At 53.3% G+C, this 20,632-nt stretch overlaps 1 protein-coding gene across 2 annotated transcripts in view; it reads left to right on the top strand.

Annotated features, from left to right (window-relative positions):
* The window catches only part of RIMS4 (regulating synaptic membrane exocytosis 4), a 63,908-nt gene extending 43,442 nt beyond the window's left edge, over positions 1-20,466 (top strand). For both annotated transcript variants that reach the window (XM_025932200.2, XM_025932201.2), the window contains exons 3-6: positions 11,866-11,978; positions 12,257-12,358; positions 12,999-13,138; positions 15,935-20,466. In XM_025932200.2, coding sequence (XP_025787985.1) covers positions 11,866-11,978; positions 12,257-12,358; positions 12,999-13,138; positions 15,935-16,153 — 574 coding nt within the window. In that variant the 3' untranslated portion in view covers positions 16,154-20,466. The remainder of the gene's footprint in view (positions 1-11,865; positions 11,979-12,256; positions 12,359-12,998; positions 13,139-15,934) is intronic.
* Positions 20,467-20,632: the final 166 nt, after the last annotated feature.

Here is a 20,632-nt window from a genome sequence, read left to right as displayed (position 1 = left end):
CGGCAGAGGGGAGACTCTTGCCCTCCAGAGAGGGTCTGAGTCTTGATGGAACCCGGCCAGGTTCTACCGCTCCACCTGACACCTGGGCCAGGAAGGGACCTAGAAAGAACAGGTGGGGGCATGGAGCTGTGGTTGGCCTCCTCCTTGTTCTGGAGGTATTTTGGGTGCTGGTGGGACCCAGATGCCAGGCTCTGAAATAGGAGGGGGTGTGACTGTCCTCCCCTTGGGCTCCTGCCAGCCCAGCTGAGGCTTACGAGGAGCCAGTGTGCTTGAGCTGCCCCCGCGAGCCTGCGGCCCCTGGCGCTGCTGGGTCCGTCTGCCCGTGCGCTGGATCACTGGGCGTGTGTATTTCTGCAAGTGGCCGCAGGGGGTTTTATTTTGGCAGTGATGATCGAGTACCTACAGTGTGCTAGGGCCGGGCACCTGGGACACCCTGCCTGCACTGACCAAGCAGTTATCAGTGAAGTGAGAGCTGCAAAAGACGGGCACAGAGAACTTGGAAAGCACTGCCTCCTAGCCAGGTCTCTGGGCTGGGGAAGGGGTGCATGTGGGTGGGGCCATTCTGTCAGCGAAGATCCTTGGGCTCCAGGTTGCACGATATTAGCTGACAGTGACGTCAGCACTCGCTGTGCAAAGTGTGGCCCACAGTCCAGCTGCATCAGGGTCCCCTGGGAGTGTGTTAGAAATGCAGCTTCTCAGGCTCCACCCCAGACCCACTGAATCAGAATCTGAATTTTTACAAGATCTCCAGCTGGGTCGTGTGCACATGAAGCTTGAGAAGCCCTGGCTTAGTGGTAATAATGTTCTAGAGCTAACCCTTATGGAGCACTTGTTCTGGGCAGGCACCGGGCGAAGTGCTTTTACGTATAACAGCTCATTTAATCCTCACGACAACCTGATGATACTGAGACTGTTCATGTCCCCCATTTTACGGACGAGGAAAAGGAAGCCAAAAGGGTTAATTAACTTGCTCAAGGTCACTCAGCCAGTAAGTTGTTTTAAATGCCAGCCTTCAAATCTAAGCTTTGGAGTCTGCCCTTAACCTTTACACTTGACTCTTTCCCTTACTTAATGGTTGCATCTATCAAGATTTCTGGAGGTGGACGCTTCTAGGGTGGTTTGGTGGCTCAATGAATCCCTTCATCTTTTCCCTGCCTGGGTCTCAGCGTGTCGGACCAATCCTGGTGTATTTCCTGGGGAAGGGCTTTCCTTCCCTGGGCCCCGTTCTGCCTCAATGAAAATTGGAGTTCTCTGTGTCAAGGATGGAAGGGAACAGCTGTGGGTTTGGCAGAGTCAAGCTTCCCACCTTCCCCTCCAGCAGGCCCATCTCTCCCAGATAAAGGGCAGGGGCTCAAGCCCCCTGAGAAAGGGCCATGAGAATAGTGCCTCCCCAGACACCCCTGAATCCTGAGATACTCCCTGGTGACTGTCTGCTTTAGTTTGGGTTCCCCAGAACCAGGCCTGAGAAATGGATTTGAGTCCAAGTAGTTCAGTTGGGAGATGGTTCCAGAAAACCATGGCAGAGGAGCACGTGAGAGAAGCAAAGCAGGCATGCAGGAGCATGTGCTTTCAGAAGCGAGCTGGGGTGCCTGGGCGGCTCAGTCGGTTAAGCACCAGACTTCAACTCAGGTCATGGTCTCACGGTTCGTGGGTTCGAGCCCTACATCAGGCTCCGTGCTGACAGCTCAGAGCCTGGAGCCTGCTTCAGATTCTGTGTCTCCCTCTCTCTCTGTTCCTCCCCTGCTCACGCTCTGTCTCTCGCTCTCAAAAATAAATAAACATTTAAAAAAATTAAGAAACGAGCTGCCACCACAGGCAACCAGAGCTTGATCCTGAAGGGGACTCTGGCAGTCAGGGGGACCGTGCACCCCAAAGCTAACCCCGGGAGGAGCAGGTGAGGGGAGCTAAATATTCATTCTTGACTCTGGTCACTTACTGTTTGGTGGCTGCTTTCAGTTAACTCTCCTGCCCTCCCTGCAGCAGAGTGAGCTTTTAGGGCCAGAGGAACACAGGTCCTGACTGTTAGAGGTTGGTGAGCACTGATGTGGCAAGGGTTGGAAGATGTGGGGGTCCGGGTAAACAGAGCCTGCTGTCTGAGCCCACAGCACTACCGCCTCCTGGCTGCCCAAACCAGAAGCCTGGGGTTCTCCCAGGCAGCTTCGCCACTTGTGTTCCATATCCAGCCCATCACTGGGCTCTTCCATTTTATTCCTAACTATCTTTGACTCATCCATTTCTCTCCCTCCCACCCCCCTGGCGAGGCCACTCATCACTCCTGTGGGGATGTATGCAAGACTCCCTTTTGGTCTAAACTCCATAGTCTGTCACTCAGCACTTACTCCCGCTGATCTCTGCCAGCCTCTTCCCGGCCTCACTGTGCCCCCTGCTCCAGAGCCCTGAACCTCTGTCTCCTCTCCAGGTCTCTGCTTCCTCTACCTGCACTGCCTTTCCTACCTCTATTCCCCCTCCACCCTCTGACTCATTCCTCCTCCAGATCGCAGCTAAGAACTGGCGCATACGCTTCATCTCCGGTGCCAGCTTCGGTTAATTGATAGTGGCTCCCTGGAATGCTGTGTGGAGAACGATTCCGGAGCCCGTTCTAGCCTCGGCAGGAATGCTGAGGTCGATTAGCAATGTCTGCCCCGGGTGTGGGCAGGGGAGGCGGAACATCGAGGTCTGCCATGCCTCTGGCTGTCTCAGCGGCTTCCACAGCCTGATCTCCCCCACCACAGCACCCTCCACTCTGCCATAATTGTCACACGTGTGTCTGTCTATCTGAGTTCAGTGCCTGCCCAGCATTGCCCTACAGGTGATATTTAGCGCATTTTGGTAGATAGCGGATAGGTACTGCGGGCAGAAGCACACCCACATTTCACTCCTTCCTGCACCTCCCCAGCCTCCATCACTCAGAATCGGGGGCCCGGCATCCTCTCTCAAAGCTGGCTCCCAGAGCCCCTCCTGCTCCTTCCCTGTGTCCCACACTGTTCTAAGGCGTCTGGGTCATCAACATCCAGCTCCCTGGGTGTCTGGATCACTGTGCCCAGAGCCCTGGAAAGCAGACTGTGAGCTGATGGCATGGCCACTGCACCTGGGCTCAGGGTCACATTTTGCCAAGGCTGTTTCCCTAGTCACCAAAGGCCCAGGAGACCTGGTGGGTGGTTGGAACCCCCTTTCTCTTCCCCACTTCTGCTATTTAACAGAGTCATTGTGCCTGAAGGACAAACCAGCACTGGATATGGCTGTGGGCTAGGAGACAGGGGGACATGTTTTGTTCTGCTTTATAAGAACTAGTATTTATGGAACATTTGACTGTGCCAGATTTGGTTCTGGGTTTATGTCATTTGGTACTTACAACAGCACTGAGGGGTATCCTATGGTTTTTTCCTGCTTCCCCAAAAAGGAAACCCAGGCTTTCTGAGAGGTGAAGAATGTGTCTCTACAGCTAGTGGATGCGGGGGGGGGGGGGGGTTCAGGATTCAAATGCAGGCCTGCTTGACCCCAGGGCTTGCAGTGCAAGCCCCTGTGCTCTGCTCTGGTCAAGGTGAAGGTTTCCTCAGGGCACACAGAGGTAGCACAGCAGAGTAGTTAAGAAGATGCACTCTGCAGTCAGACTGCCACTTCCTAGCAGAGTGATCTTGGTTGGGTTATGTAACATTTCTGTGCCTTGGTTTCTCCTTCGGTTATCTATTTGATACGTGAATCAAATCCCTGGCTTCATGCCTGTGAGCTGCACTCATGTGCTTGGGGGCAGGTTTGGAAATGTCTTGAATACTTGAGAAGCCAGAGTGGGGATTGCGGATTCTGTGTGTCCTTGCATACAGTCAATTCTGCTACAACGCTTGTTTTGAAAACATGAATTTGTTCCAACACAGTTGAAGTATTAGGGAATAATTTGAGTGCAGTACAGATTTCGCCTTTGCTCAGGTGCGTTTCATCCATGGGACACACTAGGGGAACACAGAAAACTGCCCCTACACGGGAATACATAAGACACACGGCCAGCAGCTCCCTGCTTCCCACAGCTCCTGGCTGGTGTTCTGTCCACACCCGGCGTCCCACTTCAGAAAGCCCTGCTCCGCCAGGCACGGTAATTCACCGGCTGCCATCCCTCTGACACTCGTTTCCACAAGCAGACTTTAGGTTATCTCCTAGGTACAGCGCTGTATTTGTTTTGGTATTTATGCATTTCTTAACCTTTTAATGTGTATAAAGACTGTGCTACCACTTTTACTATGTTCCTGTCTTTTTTTTTTCTTTTTGTGGATGTGATACTGATGTAGTATTTGGGTGTTGTGCCCTTAATTAACCCTGTTTTCCCCGTAAGCTGATTTTTTATTGAAGCATTTTGCACTGCAGAGTGATTTTCAGGAATGTATATTCTGTGTTACAGCAGAACTGGCTGTAGTGTAGGCTCACCAGTCTGTGGGAGGGTAGATGGATGGGTGGAAACAGGGGGGCAGACAGTGAATGGAAGAGAACCCATAAACTACTAAGACCTTTCAGAAGCGCATAACCCATAATCACCAGGAGGGCTGTGCAGCCTTTTAATTTCGGATGCAACTGAGACAGGTGATCCATCTGGAAAAGAGAAGAGTCACTCCCCAAATAACCCAATTACTTCTTGAACTGTCAAGAGCACAGAAAATCCAGGGTCCAAACTGAGCTCAAAGGTTAATAATAAAAGACAAATGGGTTTCAGCTCCCCAAACGAAACTAATGAGAGTTGAAATGCAGGCAATCTTATTTCACCATTAACACAAAAATAAAAGCCCAGTGGAACACGGATTGTAATCCTGTTTCAGGCCTGTGCCTGCACCCGCGTGGCTCACATGTGTCCCCAGGAGAAACCAGCTACTGCAGCCCTCCCCCCATCCCCCACTACCCCCTAGTTGGCCTGGGCTTGGTCTCAGGCATCCAGATGCTACACTTCCAGACAGGCGGGGACTCAGAAGTGCCATGAAAATGCCATGAAGAGGGGCGCCTGGGTGGCGCAGTCGGTTAAGCGTCCGACTTCAGCCAGGTCACGATCTTGTGGTCCGTGAGTTTGAGCCCCGCATCAGGCTCTGGGCTGAGGGCTCAGAGCCTGGAGCCTGTTTCCGATTCTGTGTCTCCCTCTCTCTCTGCCCCTCCCCCGTTCATGCTCTGTCTCTCTCTGTCCCAAAAAAAAAATAAATAAACGTTGAAAAAAGAAATTAAAAAAAAATGCCATGAAGAGGGAGAAGAGGCTCTCCCAGGCCAGGCGGCAGGGACCAGATTTTATTCACTCAGCACATACTGTGTTGTCAGGTCCTGTACTGAGCACCTTGCTTGTGTTACCTCACTGACTCTCCCCAGCAACTCAGTAAGGCGATTATAGTTGATCTGCATTTCATAGATGAGGAAATAGCAGCTCGGAGAAGTTACAAAACTCACCCCAGGTTGCACAGCACTGGAATCCAAGGTCTGTATTATGCCAAAGTCCAGTCTTAGCCACCATACTTTCCAAGTTTTAGACCAGCTGAAAGGTTTGGCAGTGAACATTTACTGAGTTCCTACTGCATACAGGCATGGTCTAAGTAGTAGCATGTGTATGGTATTTAACTCAGCAGGCTCTTTCCCACCCCCTTGAGAGTGGCTCCCATGAGCAGAGATTTTTGAAGCATTTAAAATGGGTACAGCACAGGCACCTGCCAAAGGAATGGCCGCACACTGTCCAAGAGGTAGGTAGGTGTGGTCCTGAGTGCAGATGAGAAGATTCAGGCACAGAGACACCAGCCGCTTGCCAGAGATCACACAGCAGGCAGGTGACCAGTGAGTAGAACCAGCTCTGACTTTGTGTCCCCTGCCTTTTATCCTCTTCCAGGGAAGAACCCAAGGTGGAGTGGGGTCCCTGATACAGTTGGTCCTCAGGCCAGCAGGGACCCGTCACCACTTGCTTCTTCCGTCCTCCAGCCCCATGGAGGATGTGATAACCCATTCAGGGTTTCTGGGGCGTCTGCCTGGTTCCTTGGCAGCTGGCGAGGCACCCTGGGATGGGAAATCAGGCAGCCGCCCAGATATTATAAACAATTACTGCTAATTACCAGGCCTGCCAGTTCCCCATTGTCTGTTCACAATCCCATCAGGAACTGAGGAGCAGACGATGATGATGTTGGAGGGAACTTTCAATTTCAGGCTGCAGAAGCCTCGCTCTGCCTGGGAGGCTGGGCCCAACGGTGACTTGGAACCCAAGAGGCACCGCTGTTTCTTGGGCTTTTGGAGCCCAGACCCTCCTTACAGAATGGAGCCTGGACCCCACAGATGGCCAGGAGCATGGGTTGGAAAAGAGGGCTGTGGAGGAAGGCCCATGTCCTCAGTTGTGAGGAAGTCTGGGTCTTAGCTTTGGTGCTGTTAATTAAGGATCTTTGCAGGAATAATAGGTACACATTTCTATCCCTAGATATTTAAGTTTCTCCCATACTTTCTCCATGAGACTGTTGCATAATTGCTGAGATAATAGATTCAGAAGCCGGACTGCTTGGATTCAGTACTCCTCTGCCTCTGTTTTGGTTTGGCCCTCTCTTGGGTACAGCAGGAACATATGCTTCTCTCCGGCATGGAGGGACACACACACAGCCTCAGACACAGGTTCACTTGACAAGACACCAGGCAGCCATTTCTGCAAAGCGTCATGTTCGTTTCTCAGCTCCACCCAGTAGGAAGAATAGGCACAAGGCCCCTCTGCTTTCAGATTCTCCAGGCCTGTGTGGGGTTTTTTGTCATCGCTCAGCACCACCAGCCCAGCCCAGGGACCCAGATCTTACCCGCGGACCCTCTTGTCCTCCCTGACTCCCTCTGCTCTCTCAGCCTGGGGAGTTGTTTGTTTGTTTATTGGGGGTGGTGGTGCAGGACTGCGTGGTTTGCGCGCATCCTTCTGTTTCTTCTTGGATTTGAAACTCAACAGCCAAGAATATGCTTATTGTCTGCCTTCTACTGGGTCATCACTTGTCTGAGGCTCCTGCCTGAATGGAAGAAGGTGGAGGGATGGTAGGAAATCACGAAAAGGAAAAACACTCAGGCTGCAATGTCAAATTATTATCCTGCCGTCAACCCTGCCAATAGCTTAAGTAAAAACAGAAGGCACTGTCATGCCACTCAGGTGTCTCACATGGTCGAGGGCAGAGCTTGGGCAGCCTGGATTGGGGGGCTAGTTTGGGGCTCCTGGTGAGGGCTACGCACGGGACTCAGTTCTCAGGACTTTCAGTCTCTGGGCTTCTCTGTCTTGTTTCCCAGAGGGAGTTTTTGTTTGACTGAGCTTGGGTCAGATGTCTAAGCCGTGGATCCATCAGCTTTGGCCAGGGGTCAAGGTCACTGTATTTGTTTAAGCAGTGCCAGTTGCCATAAACAGACTCTTTAATCAATGACTTCATGCAAACGTTCGTTTCTTGTTCATGCAAATTTCAATGCTGGTGTTTCTGGTCGTTGGGCCCAGGCTCCCTTTTTCTTAGGGCTTCTGATGTGGGGGGGAGGGGAGAGAGAGAAGATCATATGTGGTTTTTTTTTTTTTCTAATTGTGGTTAAAATACACATGATGCCAGTTTACCATCATAACAGTTGGGGGGTTTTCTGAAGTATAATTGACACAATGTTACATTAGTTCAGGTGTGCAACATGGTGATACATCGGTACCATCTGTCCCCATACAGCAGCGCTGTTACGGTATCACTGACTGAAGGCCCTATGCTGTGCCTTTCATCCCGGTGACTTACTCACTCCACAGCTGGAAGCCTGGGGCTCCCCCTCCCCTTCATCCCTCATCGAAACAGATTTCAAGTGTGTGGGTCAGTGGCGTTAAGTACAGTCACACTGCTGTGCACCCGTCACTGCCATCCACCCCCAGAACTCTACATCTTGTTAAAGTGAACTCTGACCCATAAAACATTAACTCTTCATTCTCCCCTCCCCCCCAGCCCCTGGCGACCATCGTTCTGTCTCTGAAATTGCCCTAATACCTCTTGTATTGGAATCACATAGAGCTTATCCTTTTGTGACTGGCTGATTTCATTCAGTGTAACATCTTCAAGGTTCAGCCCTGTTGTGAACGTGTCACAGCTTCTTTCCTTGTTCGGGCGGAATAATATTCCATTGTATGTACAGACCGTTCCTCCATCGATGGACACCTTCGGAGTGTTGCAAACGATGCTTCTATGAACATGGGTGTACAAATGTGTCTCAGAAGCCCTGCTTTCACTTTTTTTGGCATATGCCCAGAAGTGGAATTGTTGGATCATATGGTAATTCTATTTTTAATTTTTTTGAGGAACTGCCATCCTGTTTTACATAGCGGCTGTACCATTTTACATTCCCACCAACAGTGCAACGGGTTCCAATTTCTCCACATCCTTGCCAACACTTGTTATTTTGTTTTCTTAATTTTATTTTGTTTTTGATAGTAGCCATTTTAATGGGTGTGAGATGGTGTCCTGTGAGCCCTGACAGTTTTTTTGTTTTTGTTTTTGTTTTATTTTTGGCATGCAGGAGTCTGACTTATGCTTTGATTGCTAAGGCATTCATTTTAAAGAGGCAAACAAATTGCCAGCCACACAAAGAGCCAGGCCAGCTCCCCCTCCCCCGAAACTGAGGTTCTTTTGTTTTAGAGATTTGGGTTGATTTAGAGATCTTGGTTGATTTCAGTAACTGTTTGGGCTACTTGTCTGTTCTCTTTGCATCCTTTAAATTCCCACTCTTGTGTTTTAAATTCACCAATAAAGAGCATGCCCTGAGACCCTAGGCCCCCACCCTTGAACTCAATAAACGCAGAACCCCTGATCTGTGCGCTCTCTCGTGCCCCCCTTTCCATGATCTTGCTGTGTAGACCCCATGTGTGCTGTGTGGTTTTCCAGGTCTTGTAGGTTATAAGCCTTTATTTTTTCAAAGTTTCCTGGTGGTTGATGGCGGAAGGGCATCGTGCAATCATAATAAGAACCACAAGGGTTGGTCCAGTTGTTACATTGGTTTGGAGAGGGGAGATGTCTGTGGGAAGCTCACGGCTCCTGGTGAGTGCCCCAGGCATTTCTAGCCTTTGGCATTACTACCGATAGGCTTAGACTGGCACAGGACAGATGGCATGTGGGAGGTTTTTATAGGTTAGGCCTGGAAGTGGCCTGTATCCCTTCAGCTCACATTGGCCACACTTGGTTGCAAGGCTGAGCAATGGATTGAGCTGTCTGTCCGGGAGGAAGAGATGAGAACAACATTCACCGCGCTCAGAAATGCATACTGGGGCACATGGGGGGCTCAGTTGATTGAGCGTCCCACTCTGATTTTGGCTCAGGTCACGATCCTAGGGTTGTGGGATTGAGCCCAATGTCGGGCCCTGTGCTGGACGTGGAGCCTGCTTAGGATTCTTTCTTTCTCTCTCCTTCTGCCCCTCTCCCCTGCATATTCTCTCTCTCTCTCTCTCTCTGTGTCAGATAAAAAGAAAATATTTAAAAGAATGTTAAAAAGAGAGAAAGAAAGAAAGAAAGAAAGAAAGAAAGAAAGAAAGAAAGAAAAAAAAAAGGGGGCGCCTGGGTGGCTCAATTGGTTGAGCGTCTGACTTTGGCTCAGGTCATGATCTCACGGTTTGTGAGTTCGAGCCCTGCGTCGGGCTCTGTGCTGACGGCTTGGAGCCTAGAACCTGCTTCGGATTCTGTGTCTCCCTCTCTCTCTGCCCCTAACCCCACTGGCATTCTGTCTCTGTCTCTCTCAAAAATAAATAAAAATTAAAAAAATTTTTTTTTAAAGAAAGAAAGAAACAAACACATACCGGGCTTCTAGGAGTCCACTCCATGTACTGGGGCCAGTCCTGGACAAGGGGAGGTTATCGTGTGCTGTGGCAGTGAGCTAAGTGTGTGTCTTCCGCCCGCAGATGTAGGTTCAAATCCTGCCTCTCCCACCCTCTCACTGTGTGACTCGGGCAGGTGGCTTTCCTGCGCTGAACCTCAGTGTCCTTGATGTTAGCTAAATAAAATCATACCTGCTTCACTAGAATCTCCATGAGTCACACCAGAATATATGGCCCGTGAGGACAAGACTTGAATAAGCCCTGGAGCCTGGAAGGGTGCTGGCACATAGTAATAAGCCCTTGGTACTGAGGTACCCAACCCGAAGTGGGTGGGCAGGGGACTGGGTGTGTCTTGTGATACTGTCTTCTTTAGGACATTTCTTCAGGAGCAATGCATTTCCCCAGCAAGACGGTGGGGTCTCAGTGTACAGGGTCTCGTCCCTCGGGAAAGACAGACTAGTGGGCTGAGTGGTTCAGAAGCAGGAAGGGGCACCCGTGCAGGGTGGATCTCAAAACCCCACCTTCCTTGGAAGCTCTTCCTGCTCCTTCAAGGCTGAGAGCCCAGCAGGTTTCCCAAGGCGGGGGAGCTTTGGAGAGTCTGCTCTCTGTGCAGCGAACCAAGCATGCAGTACCCTCCAGGCCCCAAGGTGCTTTCTTCCTCCTGCTCAGAGACCGCCCTGGCCGCTGCTGTGAAACGTGGCACACAGTGGGCACTTGTTAAAAGTTCACTATTATCCTCAGGACCTGCCCAGGTGGGAAGTCACCGGGGATTGGCATCAGAAGTGTTGTACTCAAGTGCTGACTGCCCTGTGAGCTCCGTGGCTCTAGGCCGAGCAGGACCTGGGCTTCCTCACCTGAATAATGGTGGTAAAATGAAGAACCAACATCCTGGGGTCGGAGCAAGGGTCACATGGGGAAGTGGGTTGCCCGTGCTTTGCTCCTGAAGGTGACAGGGTACGTCAGGCATGGTACTCAGTGCTTCATCTCACACCTAGGAAATGGGAACACTATTATTCCCACTTCGGAGATGAGAGAGGAAAAACTAGCTAAAATTGGCATAAGCAAAAAGGTAATAATTTGTAATAATAATAGTCGTTATTGACTTATGTAACCACGGAAGAGGTGAAGTATCCTGCTTTAGGCAGAACTTGATCCAGGAGCTTGTGCGATGCCACCTGTATGGTGGCTTCCTTCACGGACCCCAGATGGCGGCAAGATAGCTGCCAATGGCTCCAGTCTTCTGTCTCAGGCTCAAGCCTGGTGGGAAAAAAGAGCTTCTCACTCCCCACAGTCGAAAGCCTCCTAACCAGATTCTTGTGGGCTGAATTGGGCCACGTGCAGGTCTCTGAGCCAGTAAACAGCCAAGGGAAGGAATGTGCTGATTGGCCAGGCGGAGCTCACGCCCAGACTCTTGAACCTGCTCTGCTCCACTCCAGGGGAATTGGTGCCTTGGGGAGGGGGCTTTTCAAAGGAGATTTGCGGTCTCATTCGCAACAGACAGGGCGCAGTGAACTTGGAGCAGCAGCAACCAAGGCAGACCTCCGAGGCCGAGCCCCTGGTCCCGTGTGTCTCGAGTTGTCAGGTGTAAACGAGTCTACTGGGGCTGTCATTAAAAGGCAGATGGATTCAGCAGGTCGGAGTAGAGTGCGGTGCAGGTTTGTTCCTCATTAGCTCCTGGGCCATGCTGCTGGTCTCTGGACCAGTGTTGTGGCATTAAACCATGGGAGCCGGGCACTGACCAGCATCACCTCCCATGTTTCTTACGACCACCCCGGGAGGCAGATATGGTCACACCTGTTTCATGGAGGTGGAACCTGAGGGTTGGTGAGGAGAGGTGGGGGGATGGTACAGGACACAAATGCTAAGCCCTAGAATTTTGGAGTCGAAGTAGAGATTTGAGGGCCATGAAAATAGAAAGAAGTAAGGAGAGACAGGACAGAGGTCTGCCTGAGGCCGGGTGATGGATGTGGATGGAATCCCCGTGGACTGAGGGAGGTTCTGGAGGTGACTGCCTGAGTCATCGGAGTCCTCAGTCAGCCCCTGGGAACATTAGTTTTTGTCTCATTTTTTTCTTCTTGCAGCCTTAACTATGGGGGAGTTTGCCTGGCGTCAGACGCGCAGTTCAGTGACTTCCTCGGCAGCATGGGGCCAGCGCAGTTCGTGGGCCGCCAGACCCTGGCCACCACGCCGATGGGTGAGTGCCCCAAGACCTATTCCTGATGGGGGGCACCACAAGCCCTCGTTCTCCCCCTTGTCCCCATCCCTCTTGGCTCCATCCACCGAGCACCCAGCCTAGAGCCTAGTCTGCACCCACAGGCTCAGCAGAGCCTCATGTTGGAGTGGTTTCTGGTCTTGTTTTGGGTGGGAGCAGGGGAAGTGGGGGGGCTTCATCCCTAAGTGGAGACGAGAGGCTGAGCCCCTGGGCGAGCTTCTAAGCCACTTCCCAGTCCCGTGCTTTGGGGCCCCTTGCAGGGGACGTGGAGATCGGCTTGCAGGAGCGGAATGGCCAGCTGGAAGTGGACATCATCCAGGCTCGGGGACTGACAGCCAAGCCAGGCTCCAAGACACTGCCAGGTGTGGGGCTGCCCTTCCTTCTACAAGGCAGGGGTGGAGGTCGGCGGGGAGGCCCTGAGGGGTTTCTGGGTCTAGAAGAGAGAAAATTGGGCCCAACTACAGGGGACTCCCTTGTCCCAACTCCAGTGACTCATGGGAGTAGTGGTTTTGAGTTTGTTCAGAGAACCACTGGAGATTGTCAGTTGACCTTACTGGTCTTCCCCACTGGTTTGAGCTTCTGGAGGACAAGGACCATCTTACCTGTTTATGGCTATACCCCCATGCCTAGGTGCTTGGCACACAGTAAGTAGGTGCTTAGCAAACATTTATTGTTTGAATGAGTGAATGTGTCAGTGATGAAGGGGTAAGCCAGGGAAGGGGTGAGCAAATCGGGGACTAAGGGAGGAAACAGGTAAGTACAGAGTGAGCAAAGCAGGGAGGGGGCAGGTAGGATCACCCAAGGAGGGGGAGTAGGCCCCACCCAACCCCAGCTGCACGCTGTCACTCACACTTACCACCACACTTACCCCTGCAGCTGCCTCCCCAAACCCCATGAGGCCATCTGGCCCCCAGCAGTGGGTGGGGAGCCTCCCCCTACTGTGCCATTTGCCCACCATTTGAGGGCCAGATTCGAACTCATCCCGCCGGTCTCTGTCCTCAGCGGCCTACATCAAGGCCTACTTGCTGGAGAACGGCGTCTGCATTGCCAAGAAGAAGACCAAAGTTGCTCGCAAGTCGCTGGACCCGCTGTATAACCAGGTGCTGCTGTTTCCTGAGAGTCCCCAGGGCAAAGTCCTGCAGGTGAGGGGCCCCGAGGTCTGTGTATGCAGTTCCAGAGGGAGAGAGGGGGCACCCCGGCGTGGGGGGTGTCTCTGGAGGGCCTCACCTGGAGGAAGGAGGGCACTGTGGTTGATCTGAGCTCCACAATTCAATTTTGAACAAGTTCCTTTCTGACCCTCAGCTTCTTTATTGTAAGATGGGCATAAGATGGGGGTGCTCACAGTACCTACAGATAACATTGTGACAGCAAAATGGGTGCCTTGTGCAAGAAAAATGCAGGGTCGGCCCATGGTAAGTGCCCCACAAATGCCTGCCACCATTGTTCTTCTTGTTATTATTAATCATTATCAGAACAGCCTCTGGAAGCCGGGGGCTTGGCCTGGAGCACAAGATAATAGACTGGGAGCTGTTGAGGATCCAGAGAGGTGTTTGGTTCCCTGGCCATCAGGGGGGTGCTAATGGTGACTCAGGCATCAAGCTAGAAATAGCTGCCCATCGTGGGTGTTGGCAGGGCCCAGGTTGGATGCCTGCAGGAACCGTATGCCCACTGCCTTGGAGTCACCACTTGGGCACCTCTGGCTTGTACCTCAGTTTTTTGCTTCTAACCAGAGCAGGCAAAGCAAATGAGGGCGGGGCCAGCGTGTTACAAATTTGCCAAGACAGTGGGACTTTGGCCAGACTGGGAAGCCCAGGGCCTATCTAGGGCAGAATTTTTCAACCTGAGGGTTAAGACCCATCAGCGAGCTGTGAAATCCGTTTAGCGAATCTCAACAAGTTGGTTCGTTTGTTTGTTTAACAGAATAGAATAGGAAAGAAAACATTGATCACTCTTAGTTAGGCAGGTCTTATCTGACTTGCTTCAATTGGGAGTCCCCTGTATGCACTGGGTGATGATGTAAATGTCTTACTGTATAAACTAGTCAAAAAAGTTTGGGAGAACTCTTCTAGTCTAGAGGCATTCACATGCAACTTAAAACATCGATGGGCCAGATCTGGTCCAGTAGACAAAGGTAGAGCATTCTGGCCTGAGCATCTCTGGAGAAGCTCCACAGAACATCCCTGTCTGGGATGTGGAGGGGATGGGGAAACAGAAATCTGAGTGGGGTCCTTGCTGGTGAGCTCTCTGACTGATGTGACAGCAGGACAGACCCACCAGCCCCGTGAGCGAGATCCGAATGCCAGTTGTAATAGTTTGCTAGGGCCGCCGTAACAAAGTACCACAGATTGGAGAGTTTACACAATAGAAATTTATTTCTCGCGGTCCTGGAGGCTAGAAGCTCAAGCTCGAGGTATCGTAGGTTCCATTTCTTCCAAGTCCTCTCTACTTGGCTTGCAAAAGCCGCCTTCTCCCTGTGTCCTCACGTGGTCTTTTTGCTTTTGTGCACACGCGTCCCTGCTCTCTCTCTCCGTGTCCTAATCTCCTCTTCTTATACCAGTCGGATGGGATTATGGGCTCATTTGACTCTCTTCCCAAATACAGTCACATTCTGGGGGTTAGGGCTTCAGTATGAATTTTGGGGGAACACAGTTCAGCCCATAACCCCAGTTTAAAATGAATCCATCCATGCACCAGAGGCGGACTTCTGATCAGCTGCCCAAGGAGCATCGAAGACTGGTCAGGTGAACCATCTCAGGCACATGATTGAACTTCTCTGAGGCTCAGTTGAAACAGCTGTGAAATCAAAACATTTTGTAGGGTTGTTGGGAGGGTTGAATCTAAGGCCAATGGAGCCTTGGAGCAGCGTCCAACACCGTATGCAGTAGTGGCTCACACTGTTGTCATCTTGCCCTGTGTGCTCGAGAAGCAGCTGACAGTTCATAGTGAGCTTGGACGTCCACTCCTTTGATCCTTGCCTGCGAGGGAAACTGGGGATAATTTCACTTAGAAACCACTCTGAGGGCCCATGAGGTTGGATGACTTACCCAAACCACCCAGCCGGGACTGGGATTCGAACCCACCTGTGTCTGACCCCAGAGGCTGTGCATTAAAGTCAACGGGCTCCACGGAGTGACTGAGCCAGCCCACCTTTGTGGGCTAACCCCACAGGGGACAGAGTTAGACCCTGAGCCCCAGAAGAGCAAGTGAGGGTCCTGCAGCCACAGAAACCACCCGACTAGCTGCTCCAAGGGAGAGTGTTGACCAAGAAATGGGGCAGGCACTACAGAAAAGAGTCTGTTGGAAAACAGAAGGAAGCTAGCTTGTATACCATACATCCATCAGCCACTTTTAAAACTTTGTTTTGTTTCTCATGGGGGGTTTCCGAGAATCTGGAAGCAGAGGGCCTGGTGGGGATTGCAGGGGAAGGGTACCAGGCAGGGGACTCACATTGTAGGGCCAGCCCTCAAGGCTCAGCTTCAAAGGTGGAGGGTGTGGAGGGTGGAATGGAGAGAGTTAGATGGGAGGCAGGAAGCCAGTTGCCCAGGCAAGCAATAATGGCGGCACTAGAGCCAGGAAGATATGGTCAGGCTTGATCAGTTTTTTTTTTCATGTTTGTTGATTCTTGAGAGAGAGTGTGCAGGTGGGGAAGGGGCAGAGAGAGAGAGAGAGGGAGACACAGAATCCGAAGCAGGTTCCAGGCTCTGAGCTGTCAGCACAGAGCCCGACGCGGGGCTCAAACTCATGAACCCTGAGATCATGACCTGAGCTGAAGTCGGATGCTTAACCGACTGAGCTCCCCCAGGCACCCCAGGCTTGAGCAATTTTAAGGCGGGAGCATCCACAGGACTCAGAGGTGAAGTGGGCATGAGGGTGACCTGAGTTCTGGTTCTGGGCCCGTGAATGGCAAGATTTGAACCGCAGTGTCTCTCGCCCTGCAGGTGATCGTGTGGGGGAACTATGGGCGCATGGAGCGGAAGCAGTTCATGGGTGTGGCCCGAGTGCTACTGGAGGAGCTGGACTTGACCACCCTGGCCGTGGGCTGGTACAAGCTCTTCCCCACCTCCTCCATGGTGGACCCAGCCGCGGGCCCCCTGCTCCGGCAGGCGTCCCAGTTGTCCCTCGAGAGCACCGTGGGCCCCTGTGGCGAGCGATCTTAGGGCCGGGGTGGGGAGGGGCTCCCCGAGAAGGCCTGGAGAATGCCCAGCCCCAACCTGGGACCCCAGGCCCAGGGGCACATTGAACAGAGGAGGATGGGGTTCTCCCCCACAGTGGGGAAGCAGAACGGGGAGACCTGACCCCCAGGGCCCCTCCTCACCCCCTTTTTGCCTCCTACCCCCTAAGACCTTCCCTCTCCCAACGGGATTGGCTGCACTTTTGACTTGGCCGGTTCTTGACCTGGTGGATGTGGCTGCAATCCGGAGAAAGGAAAGACTGAGGTGGCAGAGCATACCATCCTCCTGTCCCAGACACTGTCCGACTGCTCCCCCTTTTTGCCTCCTCGGAAGCTCGCTGCCCGGAGCCAAGTCCAGAACCCAGCGGCCATCTCCATGGTGCCAATTACCAGCAAGTGTCTTTCCTGCGGCACCGGGTTCAGGCAGCTACTCCTGCCCCAGAGCTGATGGGGCAGCTTTGCAAGGATCCGGAGCCAGCTCCGGGGGGTCCAGAGCCTCCCACATGACGAGGAGCTCGGCCTCCCTCCGCCTGCCCGTTGGAAGGAGCTTTGCCGCAGCCTGTCCGAGTCCATCTGTCTGTCCCTTCCTGCCTGCCCCTCTTCCGGTGGCTCTAGGAATTGGGGTCCAGCAGGGGCCAAAGGAGAGGAGGCGGTGCCCTGGACCTGGCACAGACCCCCAGGGTGCCTAGCTCTGTGGGATTGCAACGAGATAGTGTGGAAATGGACTGGAAAGAACTGGGTCGTCTGTGTTTTGGTGAAGGAGCCACGGGACCCTGATTTTCGAGAACCCCAAGTCCAGGGAGCTCACTGTCTCTGAATTTGGGGACGCTGGATTGGAGAGGGAGTCTAAGCAAAGTTGGGGTTGGGACCAGTGGTGCCAAGGCAAGGGTTTCCCATATAGGAGAATCCCTCCTCGTTGGGTGAGGTCAAAGGTCTTCTTGTCTACCCCTCTGCCTCCAGGCTAGGGGTCTGGGGAGGCAACAGAGCTTCCCTATTTTAGTCTTTTTAAACAAACCATCCTGTACTAAGGGCAGAACCCACTGCCCCTGCCTCAACTACCTTGGCTCATGAGTGTAAGAATCAGGAGATTCCTTCTCAAGCAAGCCTGGGTAGCTGCCTTCCTGGCCCGGCCCTCCCCGAGGCCCACGGAAGCCCTTTTGCATGCTGGGAGGACACAGGCTGGCCCCTCTTTATAGAAGCACATTTCTGCCACCTCCCCTGGGAGGCACCCAGCAGCCCACCACCCCTCATTACCCAGTCCCTGCTGTGTAGGGCGTAGTCCAGTTTAGCTGGGTAGAGTTAGCGTTCCAAGCCCTGGGGCCTCTTCTTAGCTTGCATATAGTCTTTACAGAGTTCCAGGATGGGTAGAGAGGAGGCACACCAGAACATTCCAGGAGGCGGCTGTCTCCTCACTGGTCTGGGTCTGAGCCTGGAGCCTGATTCATGGGAGGCCAGCCCTTCTTCTTCCTCTTCTCGCCCCTCCTCCTCCCTCCCCACCCCTCTGACCCGGTTGTAGCTGGAGATGCCCCTTATACTCAGATGTTCTGACGTCTTATCCTTGGTACTGGTTTTATTTGTGAAGCACTCCTGAGGGTTGTGGGCCTTGGTGGAGAGGCCTGGGCTCCATTGGAGGAGGTCATTTTCCACCGAGGATGCCCAGCTGTGTTCAGCCCTGCCTTGTCCTTGGCCTCACTCTAGGCTATTGATCTGGCAATTTCTTCCACCTGGAATCCCTCTCCTCTATCCTTCCCTCTCCTCCCCTCTGCCTCCTTAAGCCCTGGGGAGCCTTTAAAGTCCCGGATGAGTTATATCGCCTCCATAGAGCTTCCCATGCTGCACTGGGAAGGGGAGACAGAGATGCCCCTTTCTTTTATCGATGAGCTCTTCCGAGCTTCCTGGGATTGTGCTGGGTGGAATCCCAAGGCTGGGGCAGGAGGCAGCAGGGCTCTGGGTGGCCTCTAATCTGAGGCCCAGAATCAGCCCCTCCCCTGTTTGTTTTTTTAACCAGTGTGATTTCTCTGCTGTTCGTTTATTACTCACCATTTGGAATATTTTGAGCCAGGAGAGCGCCTTCTCTCTCCAGCCGTCACTGCTCTGGTTGTTCAGGGGTAGCTTTTCAAAGACGGGGCAGAGCCAGGCTGTCCCAAACAGAGGGAGAGAGGGCTCGGAGCCCCCCCAGCCCGAGCCTACCCTCTGGTGTCCGCACAGCCTTTATAAAGGGAGAGAGCACGCTCCAAAGCAATAACAACATCCTGGGGGTGGTCACCGAGGGCCCCCCTCAGTGACTTTCTTGTTTGTTCTGTGAAATCTCAGTTCACCTCCTGGTGGGGTGGGGTGGGGGCTGGAGCCCTGTTTCTTCGTATCATTGTTGTGAGCACGTGCCCCGCTTCCAAGGGGGCTCTGACCATTTGGTGCGGAACCACTGTCTGTCCTCACCAAGAGATGGGGGTTTGGGGAGGGGGTGACTATTCTCAGTATTAGCTTTGGGGAACCTTCAAGGCCAGCCTGTCCCTACTGCTGTCTGATCCTTGCCAGCTCAAGCTCCGTCTGGAGAGGAGCAGAGAGGTGGAATTGTGGGATTTGGGAGTGGGAGGCTAGGGTTTATAGAGGGGCTGATTCTTTTTTCAATCTCTGGGCCAAAAGTCACATGCAGGGGTACTGTGGGAGGGAGTCTTCTCCACTTCCCTTCTCCAGAGTCCACTTTCCATACAGCTGGGAACAGACCTTTGGGACCATTCATGAAGTCCATTTTACTGATGGAGACTGAGGCCTGGCGAGGGGAACGCTCGCCTCTGGGGTCACCTGTGAGTTCGGTGGCGCCTCCATCCTGGCCTCCTCCCACCCGAGGCTGAGCTGGAACCAGAGCAGGGCCAGGTGGGGCCACCGTTGCCCACGACACTTCTTCCTCCCTTCTCTCCATAGAGCCTCCCAGAAAAGATGGGAAGAGCAAATTGTAGCCCATCTGAGAGGGGAGGAAACTAAGGCCCAGAGTCAGGAAGTGACTTGCCCAAGACCCCTCAGCAGATGCGTGATGGGGCTCTGTTGTGCTTCCCTCCATGGGACCGGAAGCCACTGCCCAGGCATGTCTGCCATGATAAGCATTTGTGGCCTTTCAGCCCTGGGCCACGGGGCCCTGCTTGGTTCCATCTCTGCGGACCCCGGTTTGGCGGAGAGAGTTACCATAGAGCCCTAGCTGCCCTGGGGTCCGGCCCAGCGGACTGAGGGTGCCCAGGATTTGGTCCAGACCTCGGTGTCTGGGTAGGGGTTCCTGCTGGGGGTGGGTCAGAACCCCCGTAGGACCAACCTGAGGGAGGTAAGAAGTGCCGGTTCCCGCCCGGGGGCTGTGTGGGAGTGAGACGGCTGTGACACACGTCATCTTAAGGAAAGCCTCACAAAACTTTCCGATGTAACAAGATCTGACCTTCCCGTAGTGCTTTTCAAACTTTTGCTTTCCAAGTGCTTTTACGTTGAGTATACCCTCACAAGAGCCCCTGGGGGGTAGAGAGGGCCTGTATTGTCAGCCCACTTTACGGAGGAGGAAGCTGAGGCCCTGGGAGGGAAAGTACCGGCTAAGGTCCCACTGTGGGTTCCCGGCAGGGTCTGGACTGGAACTCAGTTCTCCCACAGCTCAGAGCTCTAAGAGGAGGTGAAGCAGATAGCTTAGAGGGTGGTTACGTACTTTACGAGCTGATTCACCATCCGGTTCCTTAAACCAGGAGCTCCTGGGCGCACTTCGGTGTTCAGAAGCGGCGCCGAGCCCCCCTCCCTTTGGAGCACAGCTGTTGCGTCAGGCAAGGCCACCTGCATTTATTTATTGAGCAGCAGCACTGTGCCCGGCCCAGGGGACCGAGCCCTCTCCCGTTCCCCCGCAGTGATTCCCCTGGCTCTGTGGGAGGGCCCCTTGTCTGTATAGCAGCGCCTCAGAGTGGACAGAAGGCTGCCATGTCCATGAGCGCATCGGACTCAAACCCTGTGGGGGAGGCTGACTGTGCCCATGTACTCCTAGCTTCTGTGAGGGCAAAGTGGAGACTTGAACCCGGGGCCTCAGGCATCACATCTGGAGCCCTTTCATTCTATGCCTGCCTCCGAAGGGGGTGGCTGGGAGGCCGGACCCCGGGTCCTCAGGCTGGGGGCCTCTCCATCCACCCACTTTTCTCTCACTCCCCCTCTGGGAGCAGGAGCCACTTGGGACTTTGGGGAGGGAGGGTTTCCAGGGCGCCTGGGTTGGAGTGGGTCACGTTGCATTGTGTTCATGACCATGTAGCTCATGTTGAAAATTAAAGTTTTTGGCTTTTCTAACCTGGCTCGCTCTGCTTTGTGTTGAGAGTTCTATCTGGGAAGCCACGGGTAGTTGGTGTTTGAGGAAGCCGAGCGCTGCAGGATGCCACGGACACCTTAGGGGGCAGGGTGCATCCCAGGAACCCTTCCAGAGATGCAGGGGGTGGGGGTGGGGGGTGGGGACACG

This window comes from Puma concolor, chromosome A3, assembly GCF_028749965.1.
Source record: "Puma concolor isolate L17-30 chromosome A3, mPumCon1.1.hap2, whole genome shotgun sequence".
Taxonomy (NCBI): Eukaryota; Metazoa; Chordata; class Mammalia; order Carnivora; family Felidae; genus Puma; species Puma concolor.
This window is presented reverse-complemented; position numbering and strand designations above follow the sequence as displayed.